This window comes from Cricetulus griseus (genome assembly GCF_003668045.3).
Source record: "Cricetulus griseus strain 17A/GY chromosome 1 unlocalized genomic scaffold, alternate assembly CriGri-PICRH-1.0 chr1_0, whole genome shotgun sequence".
Taxonomy (NCBI): Eukaryota; Metazoa; Chordata; class Mammalia; order Rodentia; family Cricetidae; genus Cricetulus; species Cricetulus griseus.
The window spans coordinates 73,230,088-73,251,666 of record NW_023276806.1 but is presented as its reverse complement, the minus strand read 5'-3'; the positions used below and the strand labels follow the sequence as shown (position 1 = coordinate 73,251,666).

Sequence of the window (21,579 nt, the reverse complement as noted above, 5' to 3'; positions counted from 1 at the left end):
ATTATGTCCCTCTGAGGATATTAACACACTCCTCTTGGTTTTATTTCACCATAGTAAAGGGGGGCATAGTAAAGCCAGACATAGTGGCACCCTCCTTTAATCTCAGCACTCATGAGGCAGAGGCAGGAGGATCTCTGTGAGTTGAAGTCCAACCTGGTCTACATAGAGCCAGCCAGAGCTACACAATGAAAGCCTTTATCAATGAAAAGAGGGAAGCTGTATGCCCTTCCTCAAAGGACTGGTGTGAAGATTTAGTGATAATGTGTTGCTGAATGAATCTACAGCTCCTTAGGATATGGTAAAAACTTCAAGCCGGGCAGTGGTGGCACATGTCTTTAATCCCAGCACTCGGGAGGCAGGGGCAGGCATATCTCTGTGAGTTCAAGACCAGCCTGGTCTACAAGAGCTAGTTCCAGGACAGTCTCCACAGCCACAGAGAAACCCTGTCTCGAAAAACAAAACCCCCAAAACAAACAAAAGACTTCAAAAAAAAAAGGGACTGGATGTGACTAATTCTTTCATTTTCATTTCTTTGGCTTGCTTTTGATCAGTCTTCAGGAGGAAAATGTTTGCCCTAATTTCAAGGACAATTCAAAGAAGAATCAGCTAAAGGGAAACCAGATAACTGCATATAAACACAACTCTAACTTCAAATGCAGGAAAATAGTGTAATTTTGGACCCAAGTATGAGTGACTGTGGACAGAGACAGATTTCGTTACCCCCAAATCCATGTTCAATTGGGGCAATAGTTTGATGAAGCTTGTTGAGTACCAGAGCAAAGAAGAAAATAAAGGCACTTTTCAAATACATTAGGTAGGAGGGTTAGAGAAAAGTGGGGGCATCTCTATCATTGGCCTCCGATGCTACTAATAAGATTCTTAGACTTTTGTTTGGCAAGTTAATAAGTTCTGAAAGTTTTATTTGTTAGTCACAGGACTGTTAAGTCAGAATCAGAGGCAGCCAACAATAGCTCCAAACAAACTGTAACTGGACTCTGGACTTGCAATATTCCAACCTCTCCACAGTCATTGAAGTTCTAATTTGTTGTTTACTCTTGCAGAAGGTTCAGTGTCAGGTGTCTTTCTTTCCAGGAGCTTTCATTTCCAGAGGTAGGGAGTGTAAAAAGATGAGAGAATCATAGGCACAAATATTGCCAACAGAACTAAAACTTTTTGAAAGTATGTCTTAGCTCTGAAAGTATGCCTTAACAGTATTGCTCTATTTTGAGATGGAGGAGAGGAAGCATGAGTGTCACTGTTAGGATGACAAACAAGGACATGGAAGTGATTACAGTAGTGGGGATGAAGATTTGTTGCTCTAGCCTGGACTTCAAGAGTGAGCCATGGTACTTTCAATACTGTGAAAGTTGCCTTTTGTGTATGTTGTGTAGCCAATACCCTTTCAGCACACACACACACACACACACACACACACACACACACACACACACGTATCTATCTATATATTTATATATACATATATTGAAGTTTTCACAGTTACTGTATGTGTTTATTTGATATGATGTGATACTTAAAATATACATAAAGGTCAATGACACTTTTGAAATGTTTACTGTGAAGTAATGACCTGAGACTATGTCCTCTACAAAGGCTTGTAGCCAAGAAAAGGATTGTGCTTCAAACAATGATCACAAAGTACAAGGACTCTTCTCTCATGACCTTTGAAATAAGAGGGTCACTGTCTGAGAACAGAGGGTCTGTGGTTCCGACTTGACCTCTTTACTATGATTTGTCACGATGAGACAACGGCTTTCATATTCTACAAATGATCGCAAGGGAGAGAGAAATGACATCATACTGACTGTAGGATGGGGCCAAGATCTGTGATGGGTTGTAGTCCTTGCTTTTATGGGATACTTCTTGCTCTGTGGATTGTTTCACATTCCACCAGTGTGACTCTATAGAACGGTATGAGATCAACTTTCTGTTCTTGGCTAACAACAATATTATTTCCTTATTATTTACAAGTCAGTTTTTACACTAGCTATTTCACTTTACTGTGATATAGACTTGGGCCCAGGCTTGCTCTTGGAGTTCTTGTCATACCAGTCAAATATTAAAAATTAAAATGTGGTCAGCACACACAGCTTAGTAGTGTCCTTGAATGCAATAAAATCTGTGATTCTTGCTCTAGCCAGTGATTCCCAAACTCTATTCTTTCCCTCCTTTTGCGTTATCAGTAGAACATCATTCTAAACTTCTCAAGAATGATAATAATAATACCTTCAGTGGGACTTGTTTTGGCTGGGCAAGTTTAAGCAGCAGCATGTATTCAGCAATTTTCTAGCCAGCCATGAGGACATGTGAGACTATGGCTAGGAAATCTCTGTGCTACTCATTAAAACAAAGGCACACAAGGTTGAAAATATATTGCCATCATTATCTATAATCATTCAAAGAATCAAAGAATTTTAAACCTGTCAGGGGTCTGGGACAGAATCCAGGATTGATTTCCGAGGAAAAAGAACATGAGTTGGAGAAGGCGTGTTGTTTGTTTGAGGTACAGACAGACCCAGCCCGTGGTCTCCCAGCTTCTTGTGAAGTGATCTTGTGTTGCTGTGGGCGGGAGGTCACCAGGCCTCCTCTTTCTTGGGGCTGCTTGCTGACTGCTTACTTTCTCTGAAGTCTGAGTCAGACAAGCACTTCTGAGAGTTTGCAAAAATCTGGGCATACTCATGATTTCCAAAAGGAAACAGCAGCTTTTCTTCAGCGAGAAAGGCCACAGAGGGCCTCTTCAACAACTGTCCTTGTCACCCATGTATCCTGTCTTGGACCACACACATCTAACTCCCTACCTTGCACTCTCTTACCCAACTGCAAAGTCAAAATGAACACATTTCCATTCTTTGGAGAGAAGGGCTGTAGCAAATGTGTTTTTTTTTTTTTTTTTTTTTTTCTGGACTGCACTGAGAGGAAGCAATACCTGAGGCCAGGAGAAGAAAATGTAAAAACAAGTGTGCTTCATTATTTCTGGATTGGAAGTCCAGCTTCATAATTTACTACTACAACTACTACTGCTACTACTATTAGCTACTAAAGGAGAGCTTCTACCACCAATATGGGTGTTGGGAGAAAACAGGTTGAAGCAAGAAAAACTTTCAGACAGAATGCTTCATTTATTTATTGCTATCTCTCCCTGCCCCCTCCCCCACCAAGAACAGACATTTTTCTCTGTGGTCTGTGGCATTAGCTTTGCTTAGTAATAATTTCCTGGGCCCAGCCTTTTCCATATGTGGGTATAATTGTTGCTTGCTAGCATTTTGGAAACAGGATGGACAGGCATTTATGTACAAGAAAGGCTTCAGAATTTCAAGAACTCCTGCTCAATTACCTACAACTAAAATGCTGAAAAGTTCTGTTAAATGTCCTGAAATTACATATAATATATATATATATATATATATATATATATATATAGTGTGTGTGTGTGTCCTGAAAAAGAACAATGCAATTTGTATTATTTGATTTTCTTGGTGAAAACTACATTTCCATGTCCCTGCCTTTCTCCCTTCCCATTGTTTTAGGATTAACTGGTGTAATATCTTGTTAGGAAGCTTATTTAAGTTTTAAAAAAATTATAGATACTCCTCTCCCTCCCCCTATATAGCTATCCAGAAGTCAAGTGCAGCCTGCCACAGTTTTAGTCATAATTTATAGGTTGTACTTTCTCCCAATGTATTCTGCATGATTGCCATGCCCATGGCTTCCTAAGGTCGTTTAAAAAACACAAAAACCACAAAGAATGTTTGCAATGATTTTTTTTTTTTTAGTTGGCGGCATGGATGCCTATCCTTAAGGAAAATGCCTTGGGCTAAAACAAAGCCATATTCATCCAAAATAGATTGTTTAGTAATTGCAGGACTCTGGATTTTGTAAAACTGACTTTCAATGCAAGGGTTTTTACTTTCCTGGGAAATGTTAAAAAGCAAAAGGAAACAAAATACCAGCAGAGGACAAAGTGTTAAAAAGAACTTTGCCAAGGGCAAGAGCAGTTCAAGCAACATCCTTGTGAGTACATTGAAAAGAAAGCAGCCAATGTGGATGTGATTTTGTCGTGGGGTCACTCAGGAGAACCTGGCTGCCTTTATTTATAAGGCAATTGTCAAATCATTCTGTAGAATATGGATGAGGTGAAACACAGAGGTGGACTCTCATTGTAGATCATCTGTAACTTTTCAAATACAACCCTCTCTGAAATTCCATGAAGAATGTGAGTCCAATAAAGAAAGCTGTCAGTCAGTCCCGTGTGTTTATTTATGATCCTGGTGTGCCAGGCACTGTTCTAGTCAATCTGAAGTGATACAAAATAAAACTTAGTCATCACCCCTTGCAATCATGAGTGCAAATGGATTAAATTGAGCTTTCTCGAGAACACACACACACACACACACACACACACACACACACACACACTCTATGTGGGTGGTCAAGAATACTAACTGTATGGAGACAGATGTAAGGAGCTCATTTAGAAAATCTCTGATTAGAAAACTAACAAATTATGAAGACTGGACTGTAATGGATTGGATTGCAAATAGATCCATTCATAAGGTGTGTGTGTGTGTGTGTGTGTGTGTGTGTGTGTGTGTGTGTGTCATTCTGATTAAAATTGGGAATTCTCCTTTGCATATTTAAAAATGCACAAAAGTTTTGGAATTCCTGTTGGCCATTATGGAATTACACTGAAGTTAGGTTCTGTTAACTTGAATAAAGTAACAAGATTTGTACTGTTAGCATGCACACTCTTTTAGTCTAAGTGAGGAACTTCTTTGTCTTTATATCTAGCACCATGAAGGTAGGAACCAAAGAATAAGGATGAATGAATGGGACACATTTGTAAAGATTCCACAGCAGAACTGCATATTTATTTATCTGGTCCTGGGGATGGAAATCGGGACTTCCTGAATGGCAAACAGGAGTTATCCTAAGGAATAATCTGTCCAGTGCCCAGTCGGAAGAGGAGAGATGGGGACTGAGTCCTGGCTAGTAGAGAGGTCTGTTTGGTAGGCCCCAAGGGTGTCCAAGTACAGAAAGAAGGTTTGACATTTTAGCATGAGGACTGGACCAGTAGTCTATCTCTGGCACCAAATTATACCTGGGTTTCAGAAATATTGCTACCCTGGTTCTGTGGTTGAAGTGCTTGCACTGACTGATTCGACAAGATTTGATGACTCATCTGACTGCATATCAAAGCTTTTGCTTGATATGTTAGTTTTCTTAGTTTCATTTCTTTTGCCCAAGAAGATGCATCCTTTTGTTTAGCTTTTAAATTCTGCTTGTGCCTTCAACACTTCCATGAAGATTTTCTGCCCTTTGATAAGGAAAGCATGTTAGATACTGTCACAAACACATGCATTGCACATGGAACCACCATAGGCCCCGCTGACAAACCCATAAGAACAAACCCATTTAGGTCTTAGCACAAAGCACATCTTGCATAAAGACAACCAGTTCAAACATCAGGGGTTCCAGGACAGCCTAGGACAATATGTGAGTTGCTACACTATATCCCCAGACAATTCAGGAATCACATTTCATGTAAACTGTCTTGAAGCACCCAGCTGCACAGTGCAGGGACTCCTGGGCTCAGTGTCACCCTCCAACCCCTAGCCTGACAGCATGTATTTGGAATAGCCGTGCACGGCTTCAATTCATGTGACGACTTGGACTCTATCTTCACTTTTGTTTTATTCATCCTCCTTCAGACGGAGTCTTTCTAGAGGGATCTTGAGTTCAACTACCCTACTTCAGTTCAGAACTCTGACCACGAATCCTGGCAAAGCTCTTCAAGAGTGGGGATCCCCCTAGGAATGCCAGACAAGTCACAGCCAGGGAGAGTCAGAGGAGGAGTGGCTGTCCTCTCCTACTTTGCTCTCTGCCTTTGCAGCACCCTTGAGCAGCCCTCAGGCTCCTTATTTGGGGTTAGGGGCGCCCAGGGGAAAGGAAGCAGGGGCCTCCTGGCGGCATTCCTCGCCACAGTGTGGGCTCCGTCTGCCGCGGGCCCCGCAGCACCCCCTGTCTGCACCAGCACCTGTTGGCCCGCCAGCTGGCGGCCGCGCCCCCGGAGCCCCCCGCGCCCCCCGCGCCTGCCGGGCCGCCCTCCCGCCCTGCGCCCCGCGCGCCGCCCGCTGGGGGAAGGTGGAGACAGGGAGGGGACAACCGCGGTCCTCCCTGCCCGCCAGGCCTTCCCAGCGCAGCCAGTGCAAAGCGGCCACCGCTCCCCAGCCTTGCGTCCTGCCCTGCCGCAGCTCAGACACCCGAGCGCGCGGGATTCCGAGCCGCTTTAGGTCTCCCGGCTTCCTGAGGAGCATAGCCCCTCCCGGGAGGACTTCGGTGGCCGCCGACTGCAGCTAGGCGGTGGCTCCCGGGTGGATTGTGGCCAGCTCCGAGTCGCCCCCGCGGCCTCCCTGCCCGCCCGGGACCCGCGCGGCGCTTGCCGGGCACGGTCCCCTCCCCCCAGGTGGGGGTGGGGCGCCGCCGGCCGCCCCGATCCACAGCTTTGTCATTGATCCCAAGGTGCTCGCCTCGCTGTCGACCTGGCTTCCAGACTGACTCGGCAGGACCTGGAGTCCTCGCCTGCGTCCTGCCCCCCAAACTGACAGGTGCTCCCTGAGAGTCGCCACGACTCATCGCCGCTCCCCCGCGTCCCCACCCCCTCTTTCCTCCCTCGCCTTCCCCCACCCCAGGCACTTCGGTACAGCTCAGGATTTGTTTAAACCTTGGGAAACTGGTTCAGGTCCAGGTTTTGCTTTGATCCTTTTCAAAAACTGGAGACACAGAAGAGGGCTCTAGGAAAAAGTTTTGGATGGGATTATGTGGAAACTACCCTGCGATTCTCCGCTGCCAGAGCCGGCCAGGCGCTTCCACCGCAGCGCAGCCTTCCCCAGGCTGGGCTGAGCCTCGGAGTCGCCGCTTCCCCAGTGACCGCCGCGAGTGAGCCCTCGCCCCAGTCAGCCAAATGCTCCTCCTCGGCCTCCTCCTGCTGACATCTGCCCTGGCCGGCCTGAGAACCGGGACTCGGGCTGAGTCCAACCTGAGCAGCAAGTTGCAGCTCTCCAGCGACAAGGAGCAGAACGGTGAGTCTCGCCCCCTCCTCCCCCTTCCCGCTTCTCTCTGCGTTCCCGTTGGCATTGTGCGGTGGCCTGTGGGGTCCTCCAGTTCTGGAGCTGATGGTCGCGTCTCTGGCGCTGCAGATGGAGTCCAGTGAGTCCGCGTGCACTTTAGGAGGGTGATGGGGATTCTGGATTTGGAGTTTGCAACTTCCAAAACTCACAGGGAAGCGGGAGTGCCCCACAACCTCCGCTTGGAGAGGACACTCAGGCTGTGGGAACATTGGAAAAGTCAGCTGTGACCACATTGCAGCGTGGCGTATGGCCAGAGTTACGAGAAAAAGAACACCTTTAAGAAGAAATAAAAAATGAATGAGTCGTGGCATGTTTGACTTTACACAGGTGTGGGGGGTGGGTAGAATGAAGAGTTCAGGAAAGTTATCAGCGTCCTTAATTGAAGACAGGCACCAATTAAGAAATAGCTGAGAATACGGAGGTCCAGAAGCTACTTGGACATTTTCAAGGGAAATCAGTGATGGTTGTTCTCTTGCACTTTTTTTTTTTTTTTTTTAACGTGCCTTTGTGCCCTGAAATCCTCACCTTTTGGCGGTGTGGTTTATTGTGTGTGTTCGTGAATGACTATTTTGTGTGTGTTGGAAACGACTTAATCCTGCATAGGAAATGAGAATTACTTTGAGCTTTCAAGTGTACCTGAAATGTTTAGAAAACTTTCAGATGCGAGTTCCCCTGGGCTGGGATTGCACAGAGCTGGAGAAAGGCTCCTTTCATAAGGCCAGGGAAACTTCGGGTGTGTAATTTGCTTAGCCTCTGAACCCCATATGATTTGCATCATTCCATTTCTAAACCCTTCTGCTCTTGATCTGCCATTATGAAGTAATTTTTGAGACTCTTTTGTAAATAGAAATTTTATACTGCACATGAAACCACAATGTTAATGTAGGCTGTCTGAAACTGGAATATTAAACACCCTGTTTACAAGTGGCGGTTCTTGCTGCTATTTGAAAAGAAATCTACATGTTTTTCTACTTTGTCATCTGTTTACAATGCTACTTCACTAGCCAGGTAAGAAGTCTATGAGCGACGTTTGGAGAATGAGAATGGAGTGCAAGCATTGTTTAACTCATGGTGACATTTTCTACATATAGGGCATGCTTCAAGAGTCCACATCTGGATTTCAACTCTGTAAAGTGTTCATCTTAAAACGAAGTCCCAAAATACATAAGTACTCTTCATTATCCCTAGCTGTGCCAGGATATGGTATCACATTTATTGTTGTGCTTGCTCCTTACCCCTAGCTAATGTTATGGCATGTGGCATCTGTAGGCTCCTGAACTACTGATCAAAGGGCAGTCTAGTGATCCATCTATAATCATAGGGCCTGCAAAGGGCTCAGGGGTCAAAGGAGCCACAACACTAGCTATACCCAAGCAGGAAGCAGATCCAACCAACCTTTGTTCTTTCTAATGCAAAATAAGTGTCCAGTTCAAAATATTGCTTCTTATTGGATCACCTTCTCTTCTATTCCCAGTGTCCTTCTTCTATTCCCAGTTCCTCATCTCTTACTGCTGTGTCCTAGCATCTCCCAGACTCCTCAGTACCTGTGCACAGCCTTGCTCTTTCCTTGCATTCCTTTCTTGTGATCCTCTGTGACCGGCTTTCACCACTTTGTGATGAGCCCTAGAGCTTTCAGCTGCCTGCAGCCACTGGGTAGCCTCACATCCCCAGGAGATGTGAGTTCATTAAGCCAGGCCACACACATTCTGGTGCCATCTGAGGCTGGGCCATTCTCATTCCTAAGATGCATGATGCTAAATATAGCCTAGTCGTTTCCTAATCTGTGGGCAGAGGATCTGGCTATGTTTAGCTCTTGGAGTGATGGCAGCAGGAAGTTAAGTAGAGAGCAGAGGAACTACTCACCTGATAGTTTCCAGCCTAAGGAGAGGTAGGACCGGCCAGCACTAGGGGGCAATAGAGAGCTATTTTTCTGCACATGCTCAGGTTGCATTTCCCACTTCATCAAGGTTTCAGGATTTGAAGCTAACAGGTGGGTGTGGAAAGAAGAGCCCTCTGGAATGTGACCAGATTTCCTGGAGTAACAGCTACTTCCTCCTTCTCTTGTCTTTCAAAATTGCCACTTCCTTTTTTGGGTTATTTTTCACTCTCATAGTGGGTTGTGTTTGGGTTTTGATTGCCCTCTTGCTCTTTGCATTGATGATCAATTCTGTTGGTGTGAACACTCCTAACAATTCCACCTAGAGGATGCCAGGGGTCCACTTGATGCATTGTATGCAAAGGCCTCCCAAAGGCCAATCCATAGTCTCCAAATTGATCTGGTTTTGTGATAATAGGAGCTTGTCACTGTTTTCAAGGTTCCATCCCCATGGTGTTCGTATTCCTAGGTCTCATTAGTATTACTTTGATGTGGGAATTGGTTGCTGTGTCTGTTCCATAGGGGAGCTAGATATACCCACTTAGATGGAGCATGTGGGCATGACTCAAACTTAGGGATTGGCATCAGTTGCAAGTTGCTTGTTTGTCTGTTTCCTATCGTAAGATTATAGCTCTTGTTATTTGAATGAAAAATACTGTTATCTACCTCCCCCACCCCACTGTTAGTGATCGAATCCAGGCCTCACACATGTGAGATAAGCAATATACCACTGAACCTTACCCCCCAGGTCTTCTTCATCCCTGAAGGCTTACTTCATATCCCGAAGGCTCCTGTATGAAGCAAAAATTTCTACATTTTCCTCAAGGAAATGACTTGGGAAATAACATTGGCCTACTTGGAGGATTTCTGCCTGTTAAACTCTGAGGGGAAATACTTATGTCAGTATGAAGTAAGTGTTTGGAATGAGAATGCCTACTGTGAGATTCAGAAGTTCTTCCTGAGTGCTTCTGAGTTGCAGCAGGAGGAATCATATATATATGTTCAGAAACAACAAGAAGAAAGTCTTATTTTGTGCACTGAACATAGCCCACATAGATAGCCGTTACAAAGCTGTTGGTGGGAGGCATGCCCCACATATCTTGTGTCAGTGATTTTTAAGGGACCCATAATCTGAAATTGCTTTTTGCCATCCCTATTCTCCCTAATTGCTTTGAGCTTTGACTTAGAGTTGGCCTTTATTGAGGTTCACTTACCACCATCAGCTATTGCATATGCTCTCTCCTACAGGGGCCTTCATAGTTCTTAGGGCAACTTACCTTGGGAAGAATAGTCCACTAGGAATGCTTTTGAGTTTTTGGTTCTGCTTTTAGTGCTAGCTCCTTCTTCCTACTGCTGCCACATGCCTGCATCTAATCAAATTGTGCCCGCCTCTTATACTCCATTAGGTGGAGCTTGCAATCTCTTTGGTGAAAAACTTATCAAAGTCTTTAGAAAAGTGCCCACTGTACATAGGGTTTGAGTGAGGGCTGGAAGGGCTTTCCTGCAAGGCAGTCCTTAAGTCTTAGTGTGTGACCTTTGTACCATTTATTTTTGTTATTTAAGAGCTTTAAAAAGAAACTTCCTCCTATGGTTTTGCTCTGTTTGAGAGAGCTGAGGCAGCTGACTAAGGAAAGAACTCTTATGTAATGATGAGTCCTGTCCTTCCCTTCCAATGGACGGATTTTGAAGGTTCTGCACCAAATGTTATAGTTTCGACTGAATCACAAATACTTCACAGTAGATTTAAAAGGTATTCAGAAAGTGCAAAGGTCCTATAGAAGTTCTGCAGATGGCATGGGATTGGTTAATTCCTTGGAAACAGATGCTGGTATTGGAGCTAAGCTTGGTCTGTAGTTGCAGCCTGAGTGGTGTAGATCATCCACTCAGCTGAGCCCTAGCTGTGCCGGGTCATATTCGTCATCCTGAAACCTCTTTTTCACCTGTCTTATGCTTAGTTCTACCTTTGTGCTTGTAACATCTTTAGTGTTAAGATTCTCAACTATATGTATAAACATCCAAGTCTTTGATTTAATAATAAATGATAATCTGATATATGATAATTTATATGAAAGTACCTTCAAAACATTTATTTTTAAGACCACTAAAGTTGTCCCCATAGGCTTTCTGCTATGTCAAAATAGCATGTGATAATCAAAGTTCCTTCATTGGATTATTCTCATATTAATGTTTTGAATTATTTACTTGAAACTGTTATTTGTAGCCAAAATAGCTCTATAATGTACTAGTGATGTAATTTGTGTTATGCATTTATCTCCACTTCTGTCTTCACCTGTGAGTAAAAATTTTCCTTTCCTTTCCCCTATGAATCTGTCTACGGCTTGATCTCCAGATGCTGTCCCTAGTACTCATTATGTACTGTTAAAATGGGGGAAATGTCAGGCACACACCTTTAATCCCAGCATTCAGGAGGCACAGGCAGGTGGGTTTCTCTGAATTCGAGGCCAGTCTGATCTACAGAACTAGTTCCAGGACAGTTAGGGCTGTTATCAAGAGAAACCCTGTCTCAAACACAATAAAAAAAGAGGGTCATGCTTGTAGTGGGTCCACTCTTCTACCAGCACAAAGGGGCCAGCCATTCAAAGCTGCCTGACACAGCCCCTACTTGAGAAAAGATTCTTCAACACTGGAGCCTCAGAGCTGACAGGTCAGGGTTCTTATCCTCCCAGCATCAAAGCTCTCTGACACAGTGGACAACTTAGCTCAGGTTGCAAGTAAGGTCCCTGGAGGGACCTGGAGAGAAGGGGTGTGAATTCTTTGGCTACACCCCATCTTCCTGCAGCTTTTTGGCGTCACTTTTAAGAGTTGTACCTGGAAGAGGTGTGGAGGCAGACATGGGTGGTCCAGTGGCTTAGTTGATTGTCCCTGCTTCTCTGACCAATACTGACCACTCTGCTTTTGCCTAAGTAGTGTCTTCCTGTCATGCATATTAGGCATACCTTCTCCAGGGCAGGTTTGCCAACCCTTCCGTCCAAACTATCCAAACCTTACTGTCTCATCAAGGATAATTAGCTGCATAGAACTTTCCATGCTTTGTTTTATTGCTCTTGGTGCTTCATTCTTTACTTCCTTTTCTTTTAATTGGTAGTCTGGCTCTCATTATGGAGGCTGAGCCTTTTGAGAGCATGGGCCTAGTCTGATTTATTTGCTATAGGATCAGGGTATTGCAATCTTGTGTTCTCACTCAGTATCCATGAAATATTCTGAGTGTGAGATGCCTTTTTATATAGCAAGACAGTGGTATCTACTATAGGAGCAGGTCCCCTTTGAAGACATTGCCCACAGTGTTTGGGCCTTTTCATAGAAAGATAAACTCGGGCACAGATCAGAATACTACTTTCCGGTTTTGGTGAACATGCCAAATCCCCACGTGTGTGGGTACCAAGCAATGGGCTGATTACTTAGATACGATGTGATTTTGGCTACACTCTTAAAAGTGCTGTTTGCATGTACACATATGTTGTGTCTTCTGAGGATTGCTTATTTGATGTGGACTAAGCCTATTGAGAATTGGAAGTAGATGAGCTGCCAGCAAAATCAGGGTGCCTCTCATGGTGTACTTAGGCTCATAGACAGCTTGTACCTTAAAATTCTAAAGATCAGCAACCAGTACTATGCTGATGATGTTTGACCTGGGAAGATCCTAGGATCCACTGACAAGAAAACTGGGTGAGGCCTTAGCGAAAAGATATCCCTTGTAAAGGTATGAGATAGCATATCAGTAGTCAATTGCTAATATGGTGATATATTTTTCCTTATGTTAGAATCAAATAGGCAATTACACTGTGTTGTCAGACTGAGACACTTTTTGAAGAGTATTTTTTTTATATAAGAAAGTTTTGTGTTTGCTTGTCTAAAAGATAAAATATTATCTACAAGAACATTAAAACAAACAACTTCATAATGAGCACATTCAATTTATAGATCAATTTATCTGGCTAAGGCATACTGTAATAATTCTGGGGTATAAACATGAGGCAGTTTGGCAAATGACTGAAAAGGCTGCCTTTAAAGTTCTTACCACTTAGTTTCATAGCTTCACAGCAAGCAAGTCAACTATGTGATGAGTTATTTTAATTAAAATTTCAGTTCAGTAATTGACAGTGATGAAATGGATGGTTGACATTGGCAAAGTGTGTTCTAAAGGGAGCTGTATGAATATTTAAAATGTGAATCTTTTCTGTAGCAAGATTTGCCACTAAATGTTTCACAGAATTTGATGAATTTTCATGTGGTGAACTAGAAAAAATATGGTGTGTTATTCTTTTCAAGATGATTTTATTTACTTATTTATTTTTTAAATTATGTTTTACATTCCAAACAAAGTTCTCCCTCCAAATCCCTAGCCTCACTCCAGCCCACCCCCATTCACTACTCCCAACAGGAACTTGTTCCATTGGGGAGTCCACAGAGTCTGGCACATTAAGTTTGGGCAGGACCAAGCCGCTTCCTCCTGTATTAAAGCTGAGCATGGCATCCTCTCATAGGGAATGGGCTCCAATAAGCCAGCTCATGCACCAGGGATAGGTGATTTTACATACTTACATAGTCATTCCCATTTAGAAGTTCATTTGTTTTTAACAAAGCTAAAAACATCAGAAAATAATCACAATGATAGATCGTTGCCTTGCCTAAAACAGTCTAGATTTAGTGTATTTAAAACTTTTATGTTAAAATGATTAAATCTGAACACACATGATCTGGAACTTATAAAGATGAGCTGTAAGACAGACATTAACACTAAAGCAAAGTCCTTAAATATGATATTTTTATACAATAGAAGCTCATATCACCTACATTGATGGCATTGCACTCACTCCCTTCCCTTTTAGATCTCTGGATGTTGCAGATGTTAATCTGGTCTGCTAGAGACGACCTTGCTTCCTTTTGGTTTTCATTGGCCTTAGTTGTCACCCCAGTTGTCTTTACAAGACTAGCTTTCTTCCTTTTGCTTTGTTTGTGTTCTGTGGTAATTCCTCTAACTTTCAAACGATGATGCTTTTCTATTTTGCTTCATACATTTCCAGTTGAGTTGAGTCATTTCCCCTTGAGATGAGGTGTGTTACTGAACACCTCCTGAGAGGTATATTGTCCCCTTGAAGGAAGCGAGCCTCCTAATTCCAACAGGCACACTAATGCATGCTCAAGGTCATGAGTTTCCACTGCTGCAGGATCCATTGTACATTGATAAAGACAACAAGGGCCACCAGGAAAACACAGAACCCACCGTTTACAGGGATGGTTCTTGGGGACTCTGTAAGCCTCATATTGAAAAGCTTCATGAACTCTTAAGAGTGCCCAACAGGGGCCATATTTATGTTCAGTGTTTGCAGAAAGGACATAGTTAATCTGTGGGCATCCCATGAGTTATTCAGACAAACAAGTAGCTTAGTACAGTTCCCACAGCTGGTGAAATATTCTCCTTAAGTCTGCCTCCAAGACAGGCCTTGTAGTCATGTGCCTTGTCTTTATGAAACATCCTGAATGCTTTATCAGGACATAATCAGCAAATATAGTAAGCATGTGCTCTGGGTCCACCTCTGCCGTAGGTGCTGGGATCGTGCCTGGTAAATGAAGAAGAGCTTATTATTCTCCCCTCTTCGTTCTCCTCTTCCTTTAAAAACATCTGGTCTTACTTTGTAGTTCAAGCTGGTCTTGATCTATTGTAGCCCAGGCTGGTTTTAAAACTCACCATCATCCTGTTTCATCTTTCTGAGTGCTAGGGCAGTTATTGCCCTTGAAAATCTGCTACAGAAGCTTGGCAGAACCATCCTTTAGCTCATGTGCTATCAGGTCTGTGTCAACAATATTATCAGGATTAAAAGGACTCACCACACTGAAATAGTTTCTTGGTCTGGATGTCTGATTTTTGCCTGAATAAAGGTTCAAGGAGAAATGTTCCTGTAAGGATAAGCTGACTTTATTTGAAGTTAGTGTTTGGGAGAAAGGGAAACATTCTACACAAGGGAACAGCCTGAACAAAACAACAGAAGCAACAACAGTCTAGACTCTAGAGCAAAATAAAGGAAAGGTAGAGAGTTGTTCTGAGCTCCTGTATTTGAAGTCTTGATGCTGTTCTCAGTGTCTGCTTTCTGCAGCGCTGGCAATCAACATAATGAAATACAAAATTGTCTGCATGTTTATAATTCAGCTCAAAACCACCATTTTAATTATTTTCTAAACAGGCAGGCAGGGACAGAGTTTTGCTTTGGTGTTCATGGTCAATTACTCATTGCTTGAGTTTTTCTTTTCTTTCAGAAGTTAAGCATATTCTGAATTGGCTAGATGAGCAAACTGGTTAATCTCCCTTCCAGCTCCCAAACCCTACTGTGTTCACACTATTCTGTATTGCCTCCTTTAAGTAAACAAAGAGCTATTTTCACACTTTATTCATGAAATAGATGGCATGCAGAAGGAGGCTGGGGGAGGGTTCCAGAGGTTGACAAGAAGCAGTTTCTGTTACAGGGCATTAGTATAATGAAGCCTTTACTTAATCATGGACAACAGCCTTATTACTTTTAAGGGAAGAGGAATTCAAGTATAGTAGGATATTAATCTTTCTGAGATGCCTTTGCTGAGAAACTGCATTAGTTCTCTGATGAGGTTGGCCCCTGTATATGTAACAATGTCTACAGTATCTTAAAGTAGTTAAGGACCAGAAAGGACTAAATTATGGTGAGTATGCTGTGCAGATGTGTTGCCATTATTTGAGACTATACGTTTGCACCCCAGAAAATATTGTTCCTGGTAGATGCTATTTTAAGCATTTCAGTGTTTGTGAGATAAAACTAGGCCTCTGGCTTAAGTATACTGAGCTGCCCATCGTACCTGTCCTTGGATCACAAAATGATTACAAACCATCAACAACAGAAGTTAGATTACCAAGACACTTATGCTGTTTCTGGCAGTTCTCTTTTGGTGACTATTTATAAGGACATCTGCCTTCTAAACAGTCATATCATTTATCTTTTCTCTATACTGAGGAATAAATCACAGCTCATATACCATATTGCCACACGTATTCATAGCTAGGATGATTAGAAATGTAAATTGGTAGGCATTAAAGTGCTATAATTTCTCTTTCTATGGAAGCAGAGGGTGTTTATAATCAGTGCATTTGCTTGAGATGTGAGCAAGATGTGAACAGATGAGATGAAAGATTCAACTTTCTGTCTTTTGAAACAGCATCTTCCTACACAGCCTGGTTTTCCTAGAACTCACAATGTAGACAAGGCTGGCTTCAAACTCACAAAGATCTTTCTGCCTCTGCCTCCCAAGAGCTGGAATTAAAGGTGTGTGCCACCATACCCAGCCAGCATCTTCATCTTTCTTATTGGTGGTGGCTGCTTTGTCATTGGATTTGGGAAACTGGGACAATTCAAAGTGTTTATTTCTGACTTGTCCTATTATAAACCTAGACATGATTATGGATGCTGAGGTTCACATTGTTTACGAACTTGGGAGACACCATCAATCCACAATAATGCTTGGTAAAGTGTGATTTGCCATGTGATCACTGGAGAAACACTTGGCATATGTAAGGCTCCAGCTGCCATAAATAATAACAAAAATAGATTCACTGATGAATAGATCTGAATTTATTATAGCAATTTTTAAATACACTAAAATGATTAAAATTTGATATATTTGAAAAGCATGGATCTGTACATACATAGTCAAAGGGAGGCAACCTGGAGGCCGAGCTGGGTGTGTTATTAATAATAATAATAATAATAATAATAATAATAATAATAACTAATTAAGTTGGATGTAACAGTGTCTCACACTATGCATACAGTTTGGGGTGCTGTTTCTGGCACTCCACAAGCACATGGGAGCCTCGCAGTGCCAATGCTACATGTCATAGCACAGGGACATTTTAATAGTCTCTGATGCTTTTTTCTATCCATTAGAGATATAGGTGATGATTGCAATGGAATCTTGCTGTGTACCGGTCATTGGGGTCATAATTGTCTTACCTATTTGCAAATGAAGCAGGCATCTAAGAATAGCATAGCGCAGGAGGTTGAGAACTGGCCAGGATATTGAAAGGCTCCTCCAGAAAATTAATTGGTGACACTAAACCATTAAAGAGTAACTTTCATTTCTGTTTTCTTGAGATATTTACAGACTTGAGTTTTAAAGGCTTGATTAAGCACATGGAATAAAGAATTAAATAATCTCTCTGCTTTTTTTTTTAAAGGAGTTTTTCTTTCCTGGTGGAAATTCATTTTTAATCTGTACCGATAACTTTTAATAGGCATCAGTTGGGCACCCCATTAAGCTAACTGCTTTAAAATGATTTCCTTCTAGAGCCTGAATTTACATCTTAGGAAACCAGTTAGCTTGTCTGGATTTCCCATTTACCTTACAGTGTTCCTGTGCAGCCTGTTCAGAATGGTTAGCCCACCATAGCAAAACCCTTGGAGGTTCAGGCCTTCTGGAAGAAGTGCAAATGCCACACTCTGCATTGGAAAAAAATGGGAAAATGGGCCTCATATGTTATATCTGCCGAGTATTTAAAACTGCATAAAGCACAGGAAATACTTTTGGCATGTGGGAATGTGCGGAGTTTCCAAACTACAAACACTGTTCTGCAAAGTTCCCCGGTAGTGGTGAATTATATGAGACCACGTCCATCTAAGAGAAGTCTTGTTTAACTAGCTTGTGGTTCTGGGGCTCATTCAAACACTCTTAAACAAAATAAAGGGAATGGATGTAATAACTTCTTTATGGAAAGTCCATAAAAAGCTAGAGGGCCGTGTAAACAAATTGGGTCATTTACTAGATGTTTCAGTGATAGATTTGCAGTCCAAATTCAGGGCTGCATGTGATGTTTTATAGGGTTGTCACTGTATGCCACCTTGAGAGTGAGGGGCTAAATTTGGCTGTTTGTGTGTTTGTTTTTGTCTAGCACATGGGATCCTACTATTGCTATTTTATAGGATAGCTTGAAAACAACTAAGATTCAGCCCATGTACATTTGTCTGTCCATTCCACTATAAGTGAGAAGTTAAATTGGCCTGCTTTTGGGTAGCACTGAGTTCTATTAAAGGAAAATATGATGATTGAAATTGAAATTTTCCTTCTGGGCACAGACATGTCTCAACTAATTGTAAAATAATTGTTCTGGCTCAGAAGAGTAGAACTATAACTACAGCCATGTAAAATAGAAATCCAACTGCAGTTATGATTTATGTTCACTGGAACTCTGCTTGTCTTGGAATTAAACCTCTTATGACAAACCTCATCTGACATCGGTTCATCTTCCTGGAGAATTAGATATTAAATCCACCCCTCAGTTGTCCTCCTCTCAGTTGAGTCTCCTAACTGCATTAGATTATTCCTTTTCCTTCTCTGAAATTGAGCAGGAGGGTTGTGTCATACTGATCCCAAACATGGGGTCTGGGTGAGTGGGGGCATAAATCTTGCACATTAGGTGGACAGCAGAAGCCAAGCATACTTGTGTGCATCAGAGTGAGTAGAAGATAGTAAATAATTTCTACATTGAGTTTATAGCATATCTTAATTCTCTGGCATCCCTCAGTTCTGCTTGATTTACTTGGTTTTAATCCATAGTACAGATCAACAAATCAATGGTTCTTTCTAGATTTTAATAATGGATGGTGTCATACCATGCTGGCAGCTCTTAAGTGTTGCTGTTGAAAGTTTGACTTCCAGGTTTAAACAGCAGACAATGGTGGATTCTACAGTTTCTGTGCAACATGAGACTTGCCTTTCCTTCCTTCCTTCCTTCCTTCCTTCCTTCCTTCCTTCCTTCCTTCCTTCCTTCCTTCCTCTCTCCCTCCCTCCCTCTATCTCTGTCTCTCTCTCTAATGATGCCCTTAAGTCTGAAAACAAGAACAAAAATCTCTAAGATTTTCTCTTAAATTGGATTCTCTGTGATTTTGTACATAACAGCTGAGGTTCAGACCCTTTATGTATCTGTATGCAATCTGTCTTCATACAAAAATCTTTGAATGAGTTATAAATGACAGAGGGAGGATAGATCCTACTCAAACTGTGAAGCATCATGGAAGATGAAACGTTGAATTAGCCTTTGTTACTCAACTTGCTATCACTAAAACAATTGCCTAGATAATCCGTTCATAAAGGGACCAGTTTTATTTGGTCACAGATGTAGAAAATCTCACCAACAACTGAGCAGACCCACTTCTTTAAGCCATTGGCTTGGGACAGTACATCATGATGGAAGTATGCAGCTGAGAAGCAGAAGATAGGAAAGTGGAGGTACTTGTTTCCTGCTGTATCCTTCAAGGACATGGTCCTAGTGATATAATCCCCCTTCTAAACTCTGGCCATTTAAAGGTTCTATCATCTTCCAAAGTGCCATTCTGGGCATCCAGCCATCATTACATGGACCTTTTTGGTGGATCTTATGGTCAGTGCAGCTTGGTGCCTCCAAGTCATTTATACTCAAAGGAGAACATAAGATATACATCCAAGTCTAGCCATGAGCGTACACATCTATAATTCCAGGAATAGGATAGCTGAAGCAGGAGATTGATGTAAGCTCAAAGCTACCCTGCCTCAAAACACAGAATGACAACAGAAAAAAAGAAAGAATGAAAGAGGGAGAATGAGAGAGATGGAAGGAAGGACGGAAGCAAGGAAAGAGAAAGGAGAGATTTGCCACCAGCACTTACGCAGAGTAAAACTTGCCATAGTGTTTGGCTTTCTTGAAAGAAAGCTTGTTTATACTGGAGTTATTAAAAGATGTTGAAATAATTTGTTGGAGCAGGCTGTAAGAAGAGGGACTGGGAATATAGGCACACCAGTACCTGGCAGAATCAGAAGCAGAGGGAGGTTTTAATAAATGGGAATACACTTTCTCTAAAGTAGGTCTTGTCTTCACAGTGACAAAACAAATAGATCTAAAGGAATGGGCACTGCAAGGTGGCGGCATGAAAGGAAGAGTATTTTACTGGCTTCAGAAAAAAGCCAAATTATAAGCTACATGCAACACTATCCTGAGTAGAGATGGAACCATAGGAACACTGCTGACCAGTGAAGACTGCAGTTAAAGGAATAAGAAACTACATTCAGAAATCCCCATGAAGGGTTACGGTCCAGACAAGGGGCACGTGCCTTGAAATAGAAAGTACAGAATGTCAAGGGTCAATAGAGAAGTTTGAAAAGCAACAGAATCAAAAATAGGGTGACCAGTGAAAATAAACTTGATTTTTCTTTAATGCTTCAATGCAATGAAAGGTATGGAAGAATAGCTAAGTAAGGGTGTGAGATCTCCAGGGTTAAAAGGGAAACAGATATCAGAGTGGTCCCAGAGTAGCAATGTTTTTTTTTTTTTTTTTTTTTTTTTTTTTCTCGAGACAGGGTTTCCCTGTGGCTTTGGAGGCTGTCCTGGAACTAGCTCTTGTAGACCAGTCTGGTCTGGAACTCACAGAGATCCACCTGCCTCTGCCTCCCAAGTGCTGGGATTAAAGGTGTGCGCCACCACCGCCTGGCAGGAGAAGCAATGGTTTGTTTCTATACTGGCATGTTAAGACTTAGGCTGGCAAAAGAGAGGGAAAGGTTATATACATAGTCCTTGTGAATCAGGGAATGCAGATGGAATGCACAGGCTCGTCTGTGCATTCTTCCTGATAATGATTTTCTAGATCACTCTTTTGAGTTGCACATTTTTATTATTGTTTAAACTGTATGAATGTGTGTGAGTGTGTGAGAATGTGTGTGTGAGAGTGTGTGTGTGTGTGTGTGTGTGTGTGTGAGAGAGAGAGAGAGAGAGAGAGAGAGAGAGAGAGAGAGAGAGAGAGAGTACGCACGCACGTGTAGGCCAAAGAACAACTTTGTAGAGTCAGTTGTCTCCTTTCATTCTTGCGTAGGTTCTGAGGGCCAGGCATCATGTCACCTGCCCATAATTTCAGCACTAGGGAGGCTGAGGCAGCAGAATTGATGTGAGTCCTGTGGATCCAATTCATTTTGCCAGGTTTGTACAGCCAGTCAAAACCCAATGAGCTAAATCCCCAGCCTTGCCATTCTCTTGAGCTGTTTTCTTCATGCCTGCCACATGCCTGCTTCTCAATGAAAATGCAGAAATGATGAGATCCTTGATAGGTCTAAGGGATTCAGTAGTCACTGAACATTATACCATTGCCTCTGAAAAGTGGAACATCAAACATACCTATTTTATTGACACTTTGATATCCTGGTACCCACCTTGTGGATTCCTCACTGCCATCCAGTGATTCAGTTTCCTATATGTTCAGAGTACTTTCAGAGTCTCATGGGCTGTCTTGGTTTCCGTTCTGCATTCCAACATAAAAACTCCAAGTGTTTAACACAATCCATTAAAGAAGTCCAGAACTATTTTCAAGGCAGTGAGTGAATGTTGATATTTCTATTAGTAGGTAAAATATTTATAATTACATTTGTATTTTCCTTTCATTCTTTTTTTTTGTTTGTTTTGTTTTTTTTGAGACAGGTTTTTTCTGTGTAGCTTTGGAGCCTATCCTGGCACTTGCTCTGGAGACCAGGCTGGCCTCGAACTCAAAGAGATCC

At 42.3% G+C, this 21,579-nt stretch overlaps 1 protein-coding gene across 1 annotated transcript in view; it reads left to right on the top strand.

Moving 5' to 3' along the window:
* The first annotated feature begins 6,158 nt into the window (after positions 1 to 6,158).
* The window catches only part of Pdgfc (platelet derived growth factor C), a 162,210-nt gene continuing 146,789 nt past the window's right edge, over positions 6,159 to 21,579 (top strand). Inside the window, exon 1 of the mRNA XM_027392923.2 lies at positions 6,159 to 7,097. Within this exon, the coding sequence (XP_027248724.1) occupies positions 6,980 to 7,097 (118 nt within the window). The 5' untranslated portion in view covers positions 6,159 to 6,979. The remainder of the gene's footprint in view (positions 7,098 to 21,579) is intronic.